At 35.7% G+C, this 15663-nt stretch overlaps 2 protein-coding genes across 4 annotated transcripts in view; both read right to left on the bottom strand.

Moving 5' to 3' along the window:
- Window positions 1-6305, bottom strand: part of LOC106137261 (probable beta-hexosaminidase fdl) — an 86134-nt gene extending 79829 nt beyond the window's left edge. For both annotated transcript variants that reach the window (XM_060949446.1, XM_013338062.2), the window contains exon 1: window positions 5748-6305. The gene's annotated coding sequence lies outside the window, so the exon portion shown is untranslated. The remainder of the gene's footprint in view (window positions 1-5747) is intronic.
- A 1197-nt stretch (window positions 6306-7502) lies between these two features.
- LOC106137278 (uncharacterized oxidoreductase YjmC) lies at window positions 7503-15195 on the bottom strand. Of its 2 annotated transcripts, none has more exons than XM_013338083.2 (9): window positions 15040-15179; window positions 13157-13333; window positions 12240-12428; window positions 11025-11140; window positions 10446-10544; window positions 9974-10060; window positions 9277-9385; window positions 8816-8976; window positions 7503-8634 (listed from the first exon to the last, which is right to left on the bottom strand). In XM_013338083.2, exons 2-9 carry the CDS (start codon window positions 13305-13307, stop codon window positions 8473-8475), a joined length of 1074 nt encoding a protein of 357 aa, XP_013193537.2. In that variant the 5' UTR covers window positions 13308-13333; window positions 15040-15179; the 3' UTR covers window positions 7503-8472. The 2 variants fall into 2 exon arrangements, with proteins under 2 accessions (XP_013193537.2, XP_013193536.2); XM_013338082.2 differs by having other exon boundaries at window positions 7505-8634; window positions 13157-13325; window positions 15040-15195.
- Between the last annotated feature and the right edge of the window lie 468 nt (window positions 15196-15663).

The following is a 15663-nucleotide window of genomic DNA, read 5'->3' as shown; positions in this document are numbered from 1 at the left end:
GGTCGCTAGCCCATGGGAAGAGATGCAGTGGCCCGATTCTAAAGTGCTGAACCGAAAACTGTCGGACTGACAAAGAAAACTACTTATTCATTATTATGATTGCCACAAATTTTTCTGGCGCCATCTAGCGGAAAATGCGATAACTAGTCAAATTGCATTTTTCAACCCCTGTTAACAGGACGCTTTCCTACCCTTGAAGGAAAACCCAAACTATTATACAATCTTATCCAAAAAAACATAGATGGCGTTGCTAGGAATAAAAAGGTTTTCGGGTTCCCTTCTCGGACTTGTTCCTTGGAATTCAAAGACCTGTCTATTAGATTCGAAATTAAAAACAGCAACCCAATTATACAAGCCAATTAATTATGCAAGCCAATTATACAAGCCGTCGTTATTATTATTTATCCTATTCAATATTTTATAGCTCAAATTGTGTGATTTGTCTAAATATCATAAAGGATAATTTGTTCTTTAACGTTTGATACCCTGACAGTTTACTAACTAAAACGTATTATCACCAAATATTCAACCGACACAAACAAAAATCATGCTTGTATTCCTTACGGGGCAGACGCAGCTGATAGTCTCAAGTCAAGACTCAAAGACCACGAACTTAAAAATTCTATTGACAGATCATATATATATTATAATTTTTTTTTCAAAATTAGACCGGCTTTTGGAAATTTGCGTTACAAACATACGTACATACGTAAATGTATTTCTTCCTTACTTTGTTTTGCCATGTTGATTGGTAAAAAACAACTTCAACAAACACCGCGTTTCATTACTTAATGCAGAGTGTAACTAGTTCACTTACTTTATATCTCCACGTATCACGATAAAACAAGTAGTCGATCATAGGGTTTTTAATGTCAAGAGGAAATTCGTGCTGTAGGTAGCAAAAAGCTAAATAGGTCTCGGATCACATAACATGATAGCTACATCAACCTTTTTCAAGTAGTGATTGGGTGTAGACTCCAGCGATAATAGCATAATTTACTCCGTTTATTTGTACAGAGTATATCGGATACTTTTAGATAAAAATCTTATCCCCAGTAAATCTACCGAGTATCTTGTTTGAAGATGGATAGACGTGACTACATGTATGTAGGTATCGATGTGTCGTTTGTAGGATAGAAATGTGTTATATACCTCCGCTATATTATATAACGCCTTAGAACTTCAATTATAAATAAGAACATCGCCGAAATCTAACACAAATCGTCCTTCTGGAATTTGTTCCTGTTTCATCTCTGTGGAGGAGCTGTCTGACCCCCATAACCAGGGACTGTTACCAGTTTGCAGGTGACAAAACTTATTTCCCTAAATACCTATACAGTCGCCTATTAATCAAAGAAAAATAGATAGCGCGGATCTCATGGAAATCGGAATAGTTACAATAGCCTTTTTGGAATTCTATGTATGTGTGTTGTGATCCTATTTTAAAGTCACGAGAACCACAAGGCTTTTATCACTACATAGTATAAAGAAAAGTAGCTTCCCGCGTTTGCCCCTATGTCTGTATGTATGCTTAGATCTTTAAAACTACACAACGGATTTTAATGCAGTTTTTTTAAATATATAGAGTGATTCAAGAGGAAGGTTTATATGTAAAGGTTACCCGTGCGAAGCCGGGGCGTATCGCTTATATACATTTAATAGAGCTGATAACTACTTTTGAATAGATCCAGGGTATCGTCCAAAAGCAGACTCCCAAATTTGAATCACTGTATCTAACTATGTACTTATTAACCATTTCCATTGTATTTGAATCCATTCATACTGATCATATGTATAAATTGGAACAATATAAGAACTAACAGAACTCAAAATCTACGTAACCGGTTTTGACGAAATTTGTCACAGAGCTAGATAGACCTTCAGGAATAATATAGGCCTTTTTTTTCTGGAAATGCCTACAGCGCAACCCACCGCAAAATGTAGTAGATATTAAATATATTATTTCTGAACCCTACCTTCAAAGGGCGATGCTCTGACGACTGGCGCATAGCGGTATAGTTCAGGTAACGGTTTTGATCTCCAGTGAAAACACAATGGAACTAAACAATCGTATTTCCCCGCTTCAAATAATCGCTTTTACTCCATTCATGGCAGTTATCAATGAAACGATGGTGAAATGGTCCGAAAATTGAAATAGTACATACATGTAATCACGACCACATCTCCTACGGCGCAGACAGAGCCAACAGTCCTGAAAAGACCGATAGGTCACGTTCAGCTGTATATTTATGAAATAGAACAGATCTTTTAAGAAACAATCTTTCCTCTACATCACCTTCCTGGCGTTAGTCTTAATCTTTCTGGAGTGGTTAAGATGTGAAGGGAGGAGACAACAATCCTGAATTGGGTAAGAAAGTCAGTTTTACAAAATGGCTCGCCTCAATACAAAACAAACAAATTCTTCCTCTCCATAAATAATGCCCATGCATTTTTCTAAGTCAAGTAAGTCAATATGCATGCATACATATACATTATGTCTCTACTTCTTTAAGCTGAATGGCTTAAAGATGGAATTGTATGTGTTATTTTTATGAGGTAAAGACCTATACTGCAGTAATCTTCCAGTGTGTAATATGATCTGCAATTCTGAAGATGATCATGCATTGGCCTACATTATAACTACAAAATGACAATTAATACCTCCTCGGAGAGTCGGTGAGGTCATCGGTGATGGATGCAATCAACCATAATGATGCTAATTGCTTTCAAGACCCAACCTCAATTCAAGATAATTTGCTTACGTTTTTCTCAAAACTTGTATTTATTATGAGTTAATATTAAATGATATCGCGGTTTATCAGTCGTTATTTGATAACTGCCACATTTTAGTACTTCAGACGTTGACTCATTTTTATACCACGATGATTAATAAACCAAATGATGACGGAATAGTTTCGCGAATAAGTTCATTATTATTTCAGAAATATATTTTCTATAAAGGTTTCTTTTTCTGCGAAAACTTAGCATATGGTTGTTCGAAGGTTGCTGAGGCTTTGTTAATTCACATTTGAAAAGATAGTATTCTTCAAGAAAAGGAAGATACATGTATTTAATTTCTTGTAAGGTTATAATTTATAATTCAGAACTGACAAGCGCGCCCTCATATTTTTTTGTCTGGAAGTACTCCAGAAGAATATATTATTTTAGACAGAAACTATGTAGAAAGATAATAAGTTTATAAGTTGTAGGGGCACAAACACTAAATTACATAAACTAGCTAGACTGGGTCTAATTTTTATGTTCTTTATTTTTCTACACAATGTTGCGTGCTGCAGCAAGCTTTAATGTTTTAATGCAATATAAAAAGAAAAACTCCATTCTTTTTAGTTTTATATTTTGTTATCAAATATACCGGTTATTAGACTCCTCATGGTCATCGTGTCATCATTGGAATGTAGAGTATTAGGTTACTATTAATCAGAGAATAATTTAACTACTGTATTCACATGTTAGCAAGCTCTGATAGCTGTCATATCATCAATCGCGGAATCAACAGTAGCCGGGTCGGGTGTCAAATCGAGTAGCGTGTGAAGCGGATGACACGATGCGCCCGCGCCGCGCACCCGTTACATATCAGACTGCTTCCTGCTGGATTGAATATCCATATGTTTAGGCAATTATCTGTCGTATCACTCATATTCAAATGAATAAGTGGCAACAAGTACATTTACAAATAATAATTTATTTTGACGAGGTCGATGGTACCAAATTTTCTACCAAATAAGAAGAACTGGTGATGGATTCGATTAGGTTTGTCTCTACCTATTGCTGAAGATCATATTGATGTAGCTGAACCAAAAGCCAGATAAATGATGGTATATCAATCTATGTAGGGCCTACCTTTTAAATTCCTGTTAGTCCGATATAATCATTCATAAGTTCGGGCTGATCCCCTGGCTGGGGTCGAAAACCGCCCCGAAGCATAGTGGCGGTGGATGCAATTGTTAATTCGCAAAGATGAAAGAAAGAGAGTCGTATTTTAGTTCGTTTCTTGTAGATCAGCCAAGTCGGTACACTTTACGGCATATTAAGTTACTTTGCATGAAACTTTGAATGGATTCTTGGTATGCTGTTGACTGTACATACAGTGCAATAACAAAATATACTTTCTCCTAACCAGGTCAGTGATGCTCATGGCGTACCAATGCAATATGTGCCATGTGCAATTGTGCATGCAAAAAGCAGTCAACGGTTGAACAGTGAAAGTACTATAGAATCACTTTTAAAGTAGCGTTTTCACAGATTCATGCTGTAAATTTTAAAATTTCAATTCTTAACTGAATTATATAATATTCACATTTAGTAAGTACCTACATATATACCAAAATTCACATACATATATCATTGCACTCCTATGGTAATTTTGGTATGATACAGTCCAAGTTCAAATTGACCGGTTCTTTTCATCTTTCCTCTCAAAGTGTCATTAACTTTTTTTCCCAAAAATACTGGAAGACCATTCATATATATTAGGTCTATATATTCATTCATATATAGATAGATATCCCTTACAAAATAGAAGAACCAAAAGTCTTGAAATACTGACACATTCAGCTGTTTGACTGAATAATACAATTGAGATTCAAATAGTGACAGGTTGCTAGTCCATCGACTAACAGAAGAATCTCAAGTTTAAAAGCCTATCCCTTAGTCGCATTTTACGACATCCATGGAAAAGAGGTGGGGTGGTCCTATTTCTTATTGGTGCGGGGAACTACACGGCATTGAATTGCAATAATGTTTAGGTAAGTGCTAAGTTACAATTTTTTTGGGGATTCTGTTGCACACACAAAAAATACGTCTGCAGATGTTTCATTCCAGTTTAATTTGCTTCCTTGTTCTATGCAACATTAACGAAGCTGTACAAAGGTATGTGTAATAAAAAAATATAGTGTTACTCATAAAACTATTTTATGACCATTACTTGTAACACTATTGTTAGCCAAATTGGTTAGCCATGTTATCAATGAAATTATAATATAACATTGTTTGCACAACAATGTATTAGTGACAAAATACTGCAAAAATCATAATTACCTGCTTGTCATTAATGGACATTTGTATTGCAAAAAGTGAGCACATTGTCTTCCTCCACAAGACAATAGTATAAAATGATAAACAGGCATGTTTTGATAACAATGGCCACTTCATTTCTTGTTTCCCACGAACAGGAAGTTTTAGGATTAATCGGAGGATAAAAATGTTCATTTAATGTATTTATGTGAATTTATTTATATACAACAAGTTGTTTTAGTATATGCGAGACCCACACAAGGTAATGAAGGCTATATATTACTCTCATTTTAATAATTTACAAAACTACATGGTTACACTAGCCAAAGAAAGATAAGAACAGAATTTATTTTTGATAAAAATACCCATCATATTATTTACATAGTTATGATTTAAACCATAATATAAAAGTAGAGAATTTCAAAATTAGAACACAATGTGTAGCATCACAATGAGATAAATATTCTTGTTATATTATAGACAGTGTAGGCGGCAAAGAAACTTCATTCTTGGAAGTGACAGGAGAGGATGTGGGTGGGAAGCCTGCACAGAGGAAACAATCATTATTGATATGCTACTTTGAAGATTACCAGAGATATGAAAAAAAAAGCATCTTTGTTTCAAACTTGGTTTCTTATAACTTCTGTAGTTCTATTATAAAAAAAGTCACAATAGATTTGAATTAGGCACAATTTTAATTAAAAAATACTTACCGCAAAAGGTCACACCTTTGAAATCCAAATCCAAATATATCACTGTCCTATATCACCGTCCAAAGACTATTTTTAGAAATAAATCACAATTTATCATATCCATAACACAGCATCACTTTCATTGATTTCACTGAGAAAACAAATGATAAAGATGTAATAACCTCAAACACAGATAGTCTCAGCTAATTTTATTTCATTTATTACGAATTCTGTTTAGAAACTATAGGAAAAAGACATTAAATATCCCATTGTAGGTTTTAGCAAAACAATGAAACTGATTTTAAATAAAAATACTAAAACCTGTAGGTTTTCTTGCAAAATACACTTAATTATTAAAGTTTGTGAAAGTAAGATTATTGTTATTGAAATTATTTTCGACGTAATACATAAAATATTATTTAATTAATATTTTTACAAAATGAAAACACAACTGCACACACGGTTGCGTTTGCGTACGCAATGACATTAGCTTTTTTAAATTCGGAATTTGGCTGGCTGCGGCTGGGTCCAGTAGTAGAGTGTGAGTGCGAGCGAGTAAGTTATACGGCTGAATAAGTGTGAGTGAGCAAGAAAGCGTTAATAGTGAAGTGCCACAGCTGTCCCTCCCTTAGTCACGCACATCATCCGCTGTCACGTCGTCGTGGTCCACAAACAAAATGAGATAGAGATACTATGTAAGCGTAGTCTTTCTTGTTCTTGTTTTATTGTTGTTGCTGAGTTGAGGTTCTTACACATTTTAAATTAATGAGTGTGAAACAAGGTCTAAAAACTTCTTGGGTGCTTGGGTGGCAATCTTCACTGATATTTTGAGTGCTAGGCACCTAACTCTCACTCTTCTTTCGCATCCAAAACTAAACACCTACATACTTTATGGTTTTTCCTTTAGATTTTTTGAGCTTAAATTTAAATAGGTACAATTAGTTTTAGTCGTTTGGGTGTATAATTGGGATTAATATCAGGAGGGAGAAGAACTATAAAATGTATGCACCAGATCTTTCATAAATAAATGCCTATTTACTAGGTAGGTACTAAAATAAACTTACTTAAAATTTATCTATGCGCCTATCTTACATTAATTTGCACTCTTTATGGATAGTAACTTACCATTTAAATTTTGTGTTATTATAATATCGGTACGACTTTTATCAAAGTTGAAGGTCGTTGTTGAAGTCATGACGATCCTTCATGAATGACAATGTTGAGGTGCTGCAAGGTGATCGTATCAAAAATTATTCGCATAATCAAAATTAACACACAAACATACTTACGTTACGTTATGCAACAGCATCCATCCATTTTCAATAATGGAGTTTGCAAACACGTCTATGCTTGCTACTAATGACCACATTAGTAGCAAGCATACTTCTTTTGATTGGGATTTTTTTTTAATTTTTATGTTCTCAAGTTCTCGAGGTGTGATTTAGCTTAGCTCTCTGGAGAGCTTAGCTCTCTCTGGTTCTCTTCTGGCCACGATCCTTATGTGGAAAAGTCGGTTTATTTCACTTTGGCCTCCTGGGTGATGATATCACCTGTGTTGATCACACAGGTACCGTAAGTACATTCCACATTTTTGTGTCCTGAAATCACCTTTAGGCAAATCACCTGGGTGATCAAAATCAATAAGATTTAATTCCACATTTTTTATTTTCTGTAATCAGCTAATCACCTAATGGCAAATCACCTGGGAGATAAAAAAATTACAAGAATTATTTGTAATAAAAATAATGAAATTCCGTACAGTTTTCATTCTTTTTATTCTTCCTTTTTTCGCTTCCAGAAACTTTTTTTAAGCTTTTACATGTCAATAAAGGAGTATAGTAAGTACATAGTATTAACAAGTATATTTCAAATGCAAATTCAGCACTCTGGAGAGGAGCCCGTAGTAGGATTCATGGTCAAAACCATGGATCCTAGATAGTGTGAATCAGGTTTGGACACGAAGCGACTCCCGGAGGTCAGATCTACAGAACCTTTCCAGATGAACCTAAGCCTGAATCGATCATGGTAACACATCCGGTTGCCTGAATGTGCAGGTTTCCTCAAGACGTTTTCCCTTACCAAAAGAGCATCGGTTAATTTAAAATTGAAATTCAAAGGGTTTCATTTTTGTCAACAAAGAGACTCACAGACAGGAACTAGAAACAAAACACTTTCTCGTTCATTCAATATGTTTAATTATTGGTTCAGTTTTAAGTTGCTCCTGATTTTTATTATTAGGCAATGTTGTTTGGTGAAATAGGAAGTGTTGAGATGAGGTTAGGATTAGTGCTCGAACAAGACAACGAAAATTAATAAACAATCTTACAATGATTGTAATAATATGAAGAGAGAGAGAGAGATCCAAACAATATGAGTACAAATAAGACGGTTAGCGGTGAATTTTAGTAATCTATTACAAAACAAGACCAACCAGAGCAAAATAAACTTATGAACATTTTGTGCATAGTAGGTACTATTCTATATCCTTACACAATGACCAGAATTTTTATTTTATCCAATACAACTTTATAATCCTACATAATTACATAATATTATTATAATAAATCAATACATGGACGTTATAAAAGTACGGGCCCCATGCATCATCGTTAGAATATATTTTAAATTTGGAATATTTTTTTTATTATCTCGACATGTGAGTATGTTTCAAATTTAGAATATTTTTTTTTAAATAACTTCTCAAATACAAAGTACCATATTCACAGAACCGATTAGCACTTGTGTGCTATCCCAAGACTTCCATAGGCTTTACATTAAGTTTCTTCGCGAGGGCTGCACTGGACTCTATTTGCTGCTTGACGTATGAGACTGTGCCGCGAGCTGCCGTCTCTTTCTCATTATTCTTTTCTTTGTCGCCAGGAGCTAGCACTGGCAGGTTAGGATCCGTCTGAAGTGATTTGAAAAAAAAGGTTGAATAAAAGACCAGAGGTAAATAATATTTGTTGATCAATTTATAATATTTGTTGATCAGTTGATCAATCAAGCAGGAGATCAATTCTTTTTAAAGGGAAACTACTAAGCCCTATAATAATTCAAGGACAAATAATATATCTTTTTTATATTTTTACCGGTTCCAACTGCCTCCAATGCTGTATGCTCTCAGCTAGCCTGTCACCGAAGCCAGGGGCGAAGCTCTCTGGGTCTACAGCAACGAAGCAGTGACCAAGGTTGGCATGGCCGCCTGACCCACTGTGAGACCACGACCGCACGTGATGTCCGTAGTTTGCTCCTGAAATTAAATACATACATATGTACCTATATATATATAGTCACGTCTATATCTCTTGCGTAGTAGACAGATCCAACAGTCTTGAAAACACTGAAAGGCCATGTTCAGCTGTATGGTTAAATAATGGAATTGACATTCAAATAGTGACAGATTAGTAGCCCATCGCCTATAAGAAAAATTCTAACTTTATTAGCATTTCCCTTAGTCGCTTTCTACGAAATGTACTGGAAAATAATAGACTGGCCCTGTTCTGAAGTTGCCGGAATCAGCTTAAAATTCACCTTACTTAGTCAGTCTTACCTGATGAGATTCCACAGAATAGTTCCACCATGGCTGCCAACCCAAATCCTTTGTACCCTGACGTCTTTTCGCCCCCGCCCAGAGGCATCAAGCACCTTGTGTCAAATGCCTGCAATTTAAAAAAAGCGCATGATGTTTATATTTTGTGGATCACAACGTCCATTTCTTTTGCTTAATTTTCTTTAAAACGCATGTCAGTTAATGGTATTGCAGAAATGCCGAGTAATTTCTTGAATTTATAGGTTTAAGAAGATGCAAAGAAAAAGGAGCGTGGGATCGTCGTCTGCATGTTTATTTCGTATCGGAAATGCAGAGTATAAAAACAGTGCTTATCGGTAAATTTATAACAATGCCATCTAGTGCAAATCAGTGGTACTACAACGCAGTCAATACATATCATTGCGTGTCCACTACTAATAAGTTCTAATAAATTAATAAAATGGCGCTGCCAATAGACTTGTATTAAATACAATCTAAGGCGGAATTAACCAGAAAAAGCATTGTCCAGCAGTCTGCCATTAGGATGAACAGATAACTTTTACATAGGGTAATTTTTTACGTAAGTAGGTTGATATTTCCTTTTTTTATTATCAGTTTTATACTTATTTGCAAAGAGAAAGACAAAGTTTATGCAAGATTGTTAGATGATTCAGTTAACTTTTATGTAAAGACAAACGTAACAAAATTAGTTGCGTACCAGTTTTGCATCTGTGGTTTCCTTGCCGTCAGGATCCTGCGCCCAGCCACTGGGTATGGGCTCTCCTTTTCTTAGCTGCATTTCTATCTGTGAAAAGATTGGAAATGTTAGAATTGTGAGTTAATTCTTTGCCGTTCTAGCTTCTCGAGGTAACACAAATCAAATACAAAAGTAGATCATCGTTGAAACTGTGTTGGCAGTTACAGAAGTACCTATATTAGAAATCGTTTCTGTCTCTCATATTTGCGTGTTCCCAGTTCGGGGTCCAAGGTTTCGACATAACTACCCACTTTGCCGGTTTTAGAAATCTTCAGTTAAGTATTGACTAAGTAGCATGTTATCTTTAGTGATATCAAGTCAGAACTTCTTTATGTTCTAATAATCGCTTCTATCTTAAAATTTCTCCAAAAAGTGAGGCGACAAAATTGACGAGCATTTTTGACGATTGGCCATTTTTGACGACAATATTCACCTTTCCGACGGCGACGGCAGTAGTGGCCATGTCCAGGTAGAAGGATTCTCCTTGCGAAGCTGGTGCTACCACTGACAGCGGGTTGGTGCCCAGGGCTGACTGAAAATATACAGAGGATTCGATATAGATATTTTTGATGGTGAGGAAAAACAACGTGAAAAATTACGTGGAAATGTACAGGTAACAGAATGTTTGACCGTGATTAAAACTGCATTCTTACTGAGGCAGGATGATAATGATTGTAGGCTTTGTTGTAAATGTTACAGAACTATTATAAATTGAGGATATTCGACAAGGCTTAGTAAAACTAGAATTCACACCCGTATTCCCAGAAATAGATGGCACTCTTTTTACCAATAATTCTTATTGGCAACACCGGAAGACCAGTGCTGGCTCTATAGCTGTGTTTACAGCCAGCGTTATGCTGAGGGGGTATTCTTTCGGGAACATCGTACATTTATTTTTGATTTTTTTTGTAATGGTGTTTGTTAGATAAATACTTTTTATTTTATTTTTTTTACTATTTTAAACTGGGTATAAGTCGGATCAAAAAATAAAAATTTATCTAACTAAACAAACCTGTTTACTTCTAGTTGGAGCCAATAACGGTGAGGTGTTGGTAAATGCCATGCCGATGAGGCCTTTGTCCGCTGCCTTCTTGGCCCAGTAGCCGGCCATCCCGTTGTGGTTTGACCCTGAAAATTTGTAATGTTACGTACGAGTCCTATAAGTATGAGAGCGGTGGAGAGTGAAACATATGTCTTACTGTGAAGACGTCTTAATTAATCAGAAGATATTATAACCTTTGTCAGCATCAGTTCACAAGAAGAAAAGTGCAATTTGCACTAAGGAGATTGGTATAGTAGAGAAAAAGTTAAAAGAGAATTCTACTATTTTTTTCCCTTTAGGTACTCACTAATAGGGCGTAAGCCTTAACCAATGATGTGGGCTTTGTTATAGTTATTAAGGTTCAACCAAATTTTTGTGATCACATTATGATAAAAGAAGGGTATATTTTGACGCACTGAGAACCTCCTTTTAGAAGTCGGTTGAACACATTGTATGTTTGTCTTCGGCGTTATCAACAGTTCGCAATCATTGTCAATAGCTCTAGAGACAAATTTAGTGGTGCCGGTGATAAGATATATAAACATTCGGCCAATGGGTGATACTAAATAATACGGACTATGCTTTTAGTAATCGTTAAATGACTTTTTAGATAAAAAGTATGTACACAGGTCTATAATAATATAATCACGTCTTTATCCCTTACGGGGTAGACGTAGACAGTCTCAAAAAGACTGAAAGGCCACGATGGGCTACTGATTCAGTAGTGACAGGTTGCTAGCCCATCGGCTAAAAGAAGAATCCAAGTTTATTAGCATTTCCCTTGATTGGATTTTGAAATCTGCACGTTATACTTGCTGAAACGGAGATAAACTGTATCGGCTTGTTGAAGTACTCATAACTGATTCAGGATGTTGTACCGGCCAAAAATATTGCCCTCACACGAACTGCGACTGAAAATGTGGGACCCCTGCCCAAAGTATAGCTTATTTTACCAATACACACAACAAGATTACATTGTTTACGAAATTACTATTACGAAAAAAAATGTGCACGGATTACCTACCTAATTTATTTGTTTTATTTTAATCCATCATTAAGCCATGCAGCTGAACGTGGCCTTTCAGCCTTTTCGAGACTGTTGACACTGGTCTTTCCCGTAAGGTATAAAGACGTTATTTGTATGAATCTATGTTCTCATTATCAATTTTTTTGGTACAGACCTACCTTTGACAGTAACCCATCCTACCCCAGTGTTTTTCGCTTTTTTAATGGCAATGTCCATGGCGAAATGGCTGGCAGTGGCGCCAAGGACATTGTTGGCGTCAACCCAGGCTGTGGACGCGTTCTCCTTCAGGATCTTCGGCTCATTATTAGGCAGGCAAGCACCACTGACGATGTCGTTGATGTACATTTCTGAAAGAATTTTTGTTACATTTTTATAAAAGTTTTTGGGGCATAGAGGTAGTCATTTTGCCTTTATTTTGTTATAGTCACCATTTTGATCATGGAGTTTAGACTCCTCAACCCTGCGGTATCACAGTCTAACCCAGTTTAAGATACTTCACTCTCCCGTTACTAGTTCCCCTTCAGAAATTCCCGAATGGTTTAATATTGGAAGCGGTATATAGAAAAGTAGTATTTGACATTATTAAATGATACCTTGTAATTGTAACCATAGCCTGAACTCATTTTGAAGGAATAATAATCATCCTCCCTTATTACCATCGAATACCGATAATAAATCATAGTTGGACCAATGGTTTACTTGCTCATTGCCCATTTTATATGAAAGTTCGGTTTCAGTCGCACTATTCCAGCTCTCAGATAATAAAGCAAAGCGAAGTCGCGCTTTGTCCGCGGATTTCTCGCTGGAACTCTTTTTCCGTGGATGAAACTGCGTCCCACCTGATTGCTTCTTTACTTAACTGCTTCCCATTCAGGGCCAATTTTATATAATTAGACCATTTACTCGCGATCGAAACGAAGTAATTCCAATGGTGTGTTCAAGCCTAGCTTATCCGCTGTTTCCGTGGAGCTCTTTTCTTACTGCACCTTTCTTGATTCAGGTTACTTCAGCTTTGCTATATAAATGAGTTGATCATAAAATGAAACGTTATGAACGTTTAATTTTATTTCATTACCTAATCTATTAAGACCATGACTAGGGTGTCCCATCTTATCAGCCTGTATCAGCAGGTCTGCTTGCTGTTCAGCTGCCTTCGCCGCAGCTCCAACTGCCTTCAGACAGTCAGTCATGAATCTGATTGCTTCCGATGTTGCCACTTTACCCATGTTTGATGTTTGTTGAATCTGAAATACTATATTAGGTATATGTACCTTCTGAAGAAAAAAAGAAACAATTTGTTAGTGCATGTAATCATGTCTTTATGCCTTAACGGGTAGATGGTGCTAATGGTCTCGAAACTGGTTGAAAGGACAAGTTTTGCTGAATGGTATACATGTAATTCTAATAGTGACAGGTTGCTTCTAACAAATTCAAGGAAATTAATTGGAATTGTAAAAAATAAAATTAGCTTATAAGTAAGTTGGCTATACCGTGTGCCGTGTGGTTCCCGGCATCAATACAAAAAGAATAGGACCACTCCATCTCTTTCCCATGGATGTCATAAAAGGCGACTAAGGGATAGGCTTACAAATTTGGGATTCTTTTTTAGGCGATGGGTTAGCAACCTGTCACTATTTGAATCTCAATTCTATTATTAAGCCAAATAGCTGAACATGGTTATTTAGTCTTTTCAAGACTGATGGCTCTGTCTACCCCAAAAGGGATATAGACGTGACCATATATATGTATGTATGTACATTTGGCTATACTAGCCACTTCACGCCCCACAGCGCCAATATGCTTTGAATGGCCTAGATTAGAGTCATTGCCTATGAAGGATCACATGACGATGACAAAATTAATTGCTTTGATATTAGCAAAGCATAAGATATTATCGTTTGTGACATAGTAGTAAAAATAAGAATCACAACTTTTAAGAGTTCGATAGATTCCTGGTAAGATCATGTTTGAAAATGAACTTTTTACGATCACCCTGGTTCTTATCTAATGCAACTACTTATTTTGTTTCTTATACTGCGATGATAGCCGCTGAGTGATAACTTTTATTTTAGAAGTTGGTTGTAAGAAAATGGCGCTCATAATAATGATACCAAGGGAGGTAAGACCACACCCCGCGACTTCAATAACGAGTTGCTAAGGAAGAGAACAATATGTTCTAACTTTTATAGAATGCTTTGATGAATGATTGGAAAGCATGTTATCTATGGTTATAAAAAAAATTGCATATAAACTGCAATTTGTAGGTAAAAGTACAAAAACTACGCAAAACATATATAATTCCGAAGTTTTCTGAATCCATAAAATATGTTAGTATTCTTAACATCGAGTGCATTATATCAGCTATAAATATTGAAAAGATCAAGGTTAACTTTTTAGTTCGCTTTGTGTTGTTCTTATCAATGTGGTAATTCACAGTGAGTAATGTTAATAATAATAAAAGAATTGTAAATTTTTCACACACATATTTTTCCTGATACTCTACCATACAGCTAGAAGGTAGTGGTATCTGGTAAGGTTTTAATCATTTGTCAAAAAACCTAGCCTAACTATAATGTAAATGTCTGTATAGGCATTTTTTAATTTTATTTAAGGTACTGACATACGTACGATACATATTTTGATAATTATCATTCCATATTTTGAGCTCAGGAGATACCGAATTACTTATATTCTAGTGTTTACATTCCGCAATGTTATCAATTGGATATATTGATGTTATTGTAAACAAACAAACAACGATACTTCAAACTAAAACCGGCGCCAACCTTGAAACACGAAGCATCACATAAATTAACACATCGATGCTTCCAGTTGATTGAAACAAAACACAATAATCATCACAATAAGAGCTAATTCAGGTTATCAACTTTACAATTCCCCAATTAAAAGAGGCGCGGCAAAAAAACTGGTGTCAACAATTTAAATAAAAAAACTTACCTGTCAAAGACAAGGAATTCTGTAATTATTTTCTTTTTAATACTGATATTCCAATTTCAAAAAAGGCCTCGTTTGATGTGAGAATAATGGACGTGTACTCCGAGGCACACTGCGATGCGAACTACGATACAAAATGTTAACGTACGATTACGTAGCGCGGACTTGCTTATTTATTATGTTAACAGGTTGACAACAAGAACTGATGAGATGATAGGCTTCATTATCTATCATTGGAGCTAAATAGGTAATTAGGAATTAAAAATTAAATTACTAAGAGTGATCGTTTGAAAATTATGTTTTTCAAGCTCTACTTGTGTGTTGAAAATCAGATACTTAATTACAGCGGAACAGGACACGTTCCGCTGTAATTAAGTATCTGAATTCCGCTGTAATTCAGTATTTTAAGACTGTTGGCTCTGTCTACCCCGCAAGGTATATAGACAACAAATGTATGTGAATACGAAGCGATCATGACCGTTGAAACAGGTTCTTACAATAAAAAAAAATACTTCTGATAAGACTCAGGATGCACATGTCCCAACAGACCGGTGAATGTCAAAATGTACTCGAAGGGACACAATAAAATATGGTTTTCTCATTATGTGTAACACAACATGATGAATG

Source organism: Amyelois transitella, chromosome 19 (genome assembly GCF_032362555.1).
Source record: "Amyelois transitella isolate CPQ chromosome 19, ilAmyTran1.1, whole genome shotgun sequence".
Lineage (NCBI taxonomy): Eukaryota > Metazoa > Arthropoda > Insecta > Lepidoptera > Pyralidae > Amyelois > Amyelois transitella.
Note: the sequence above shows the minus strand (reverse complement) of the source record. Positions and strands in the feature narration are given on the sequence as shown.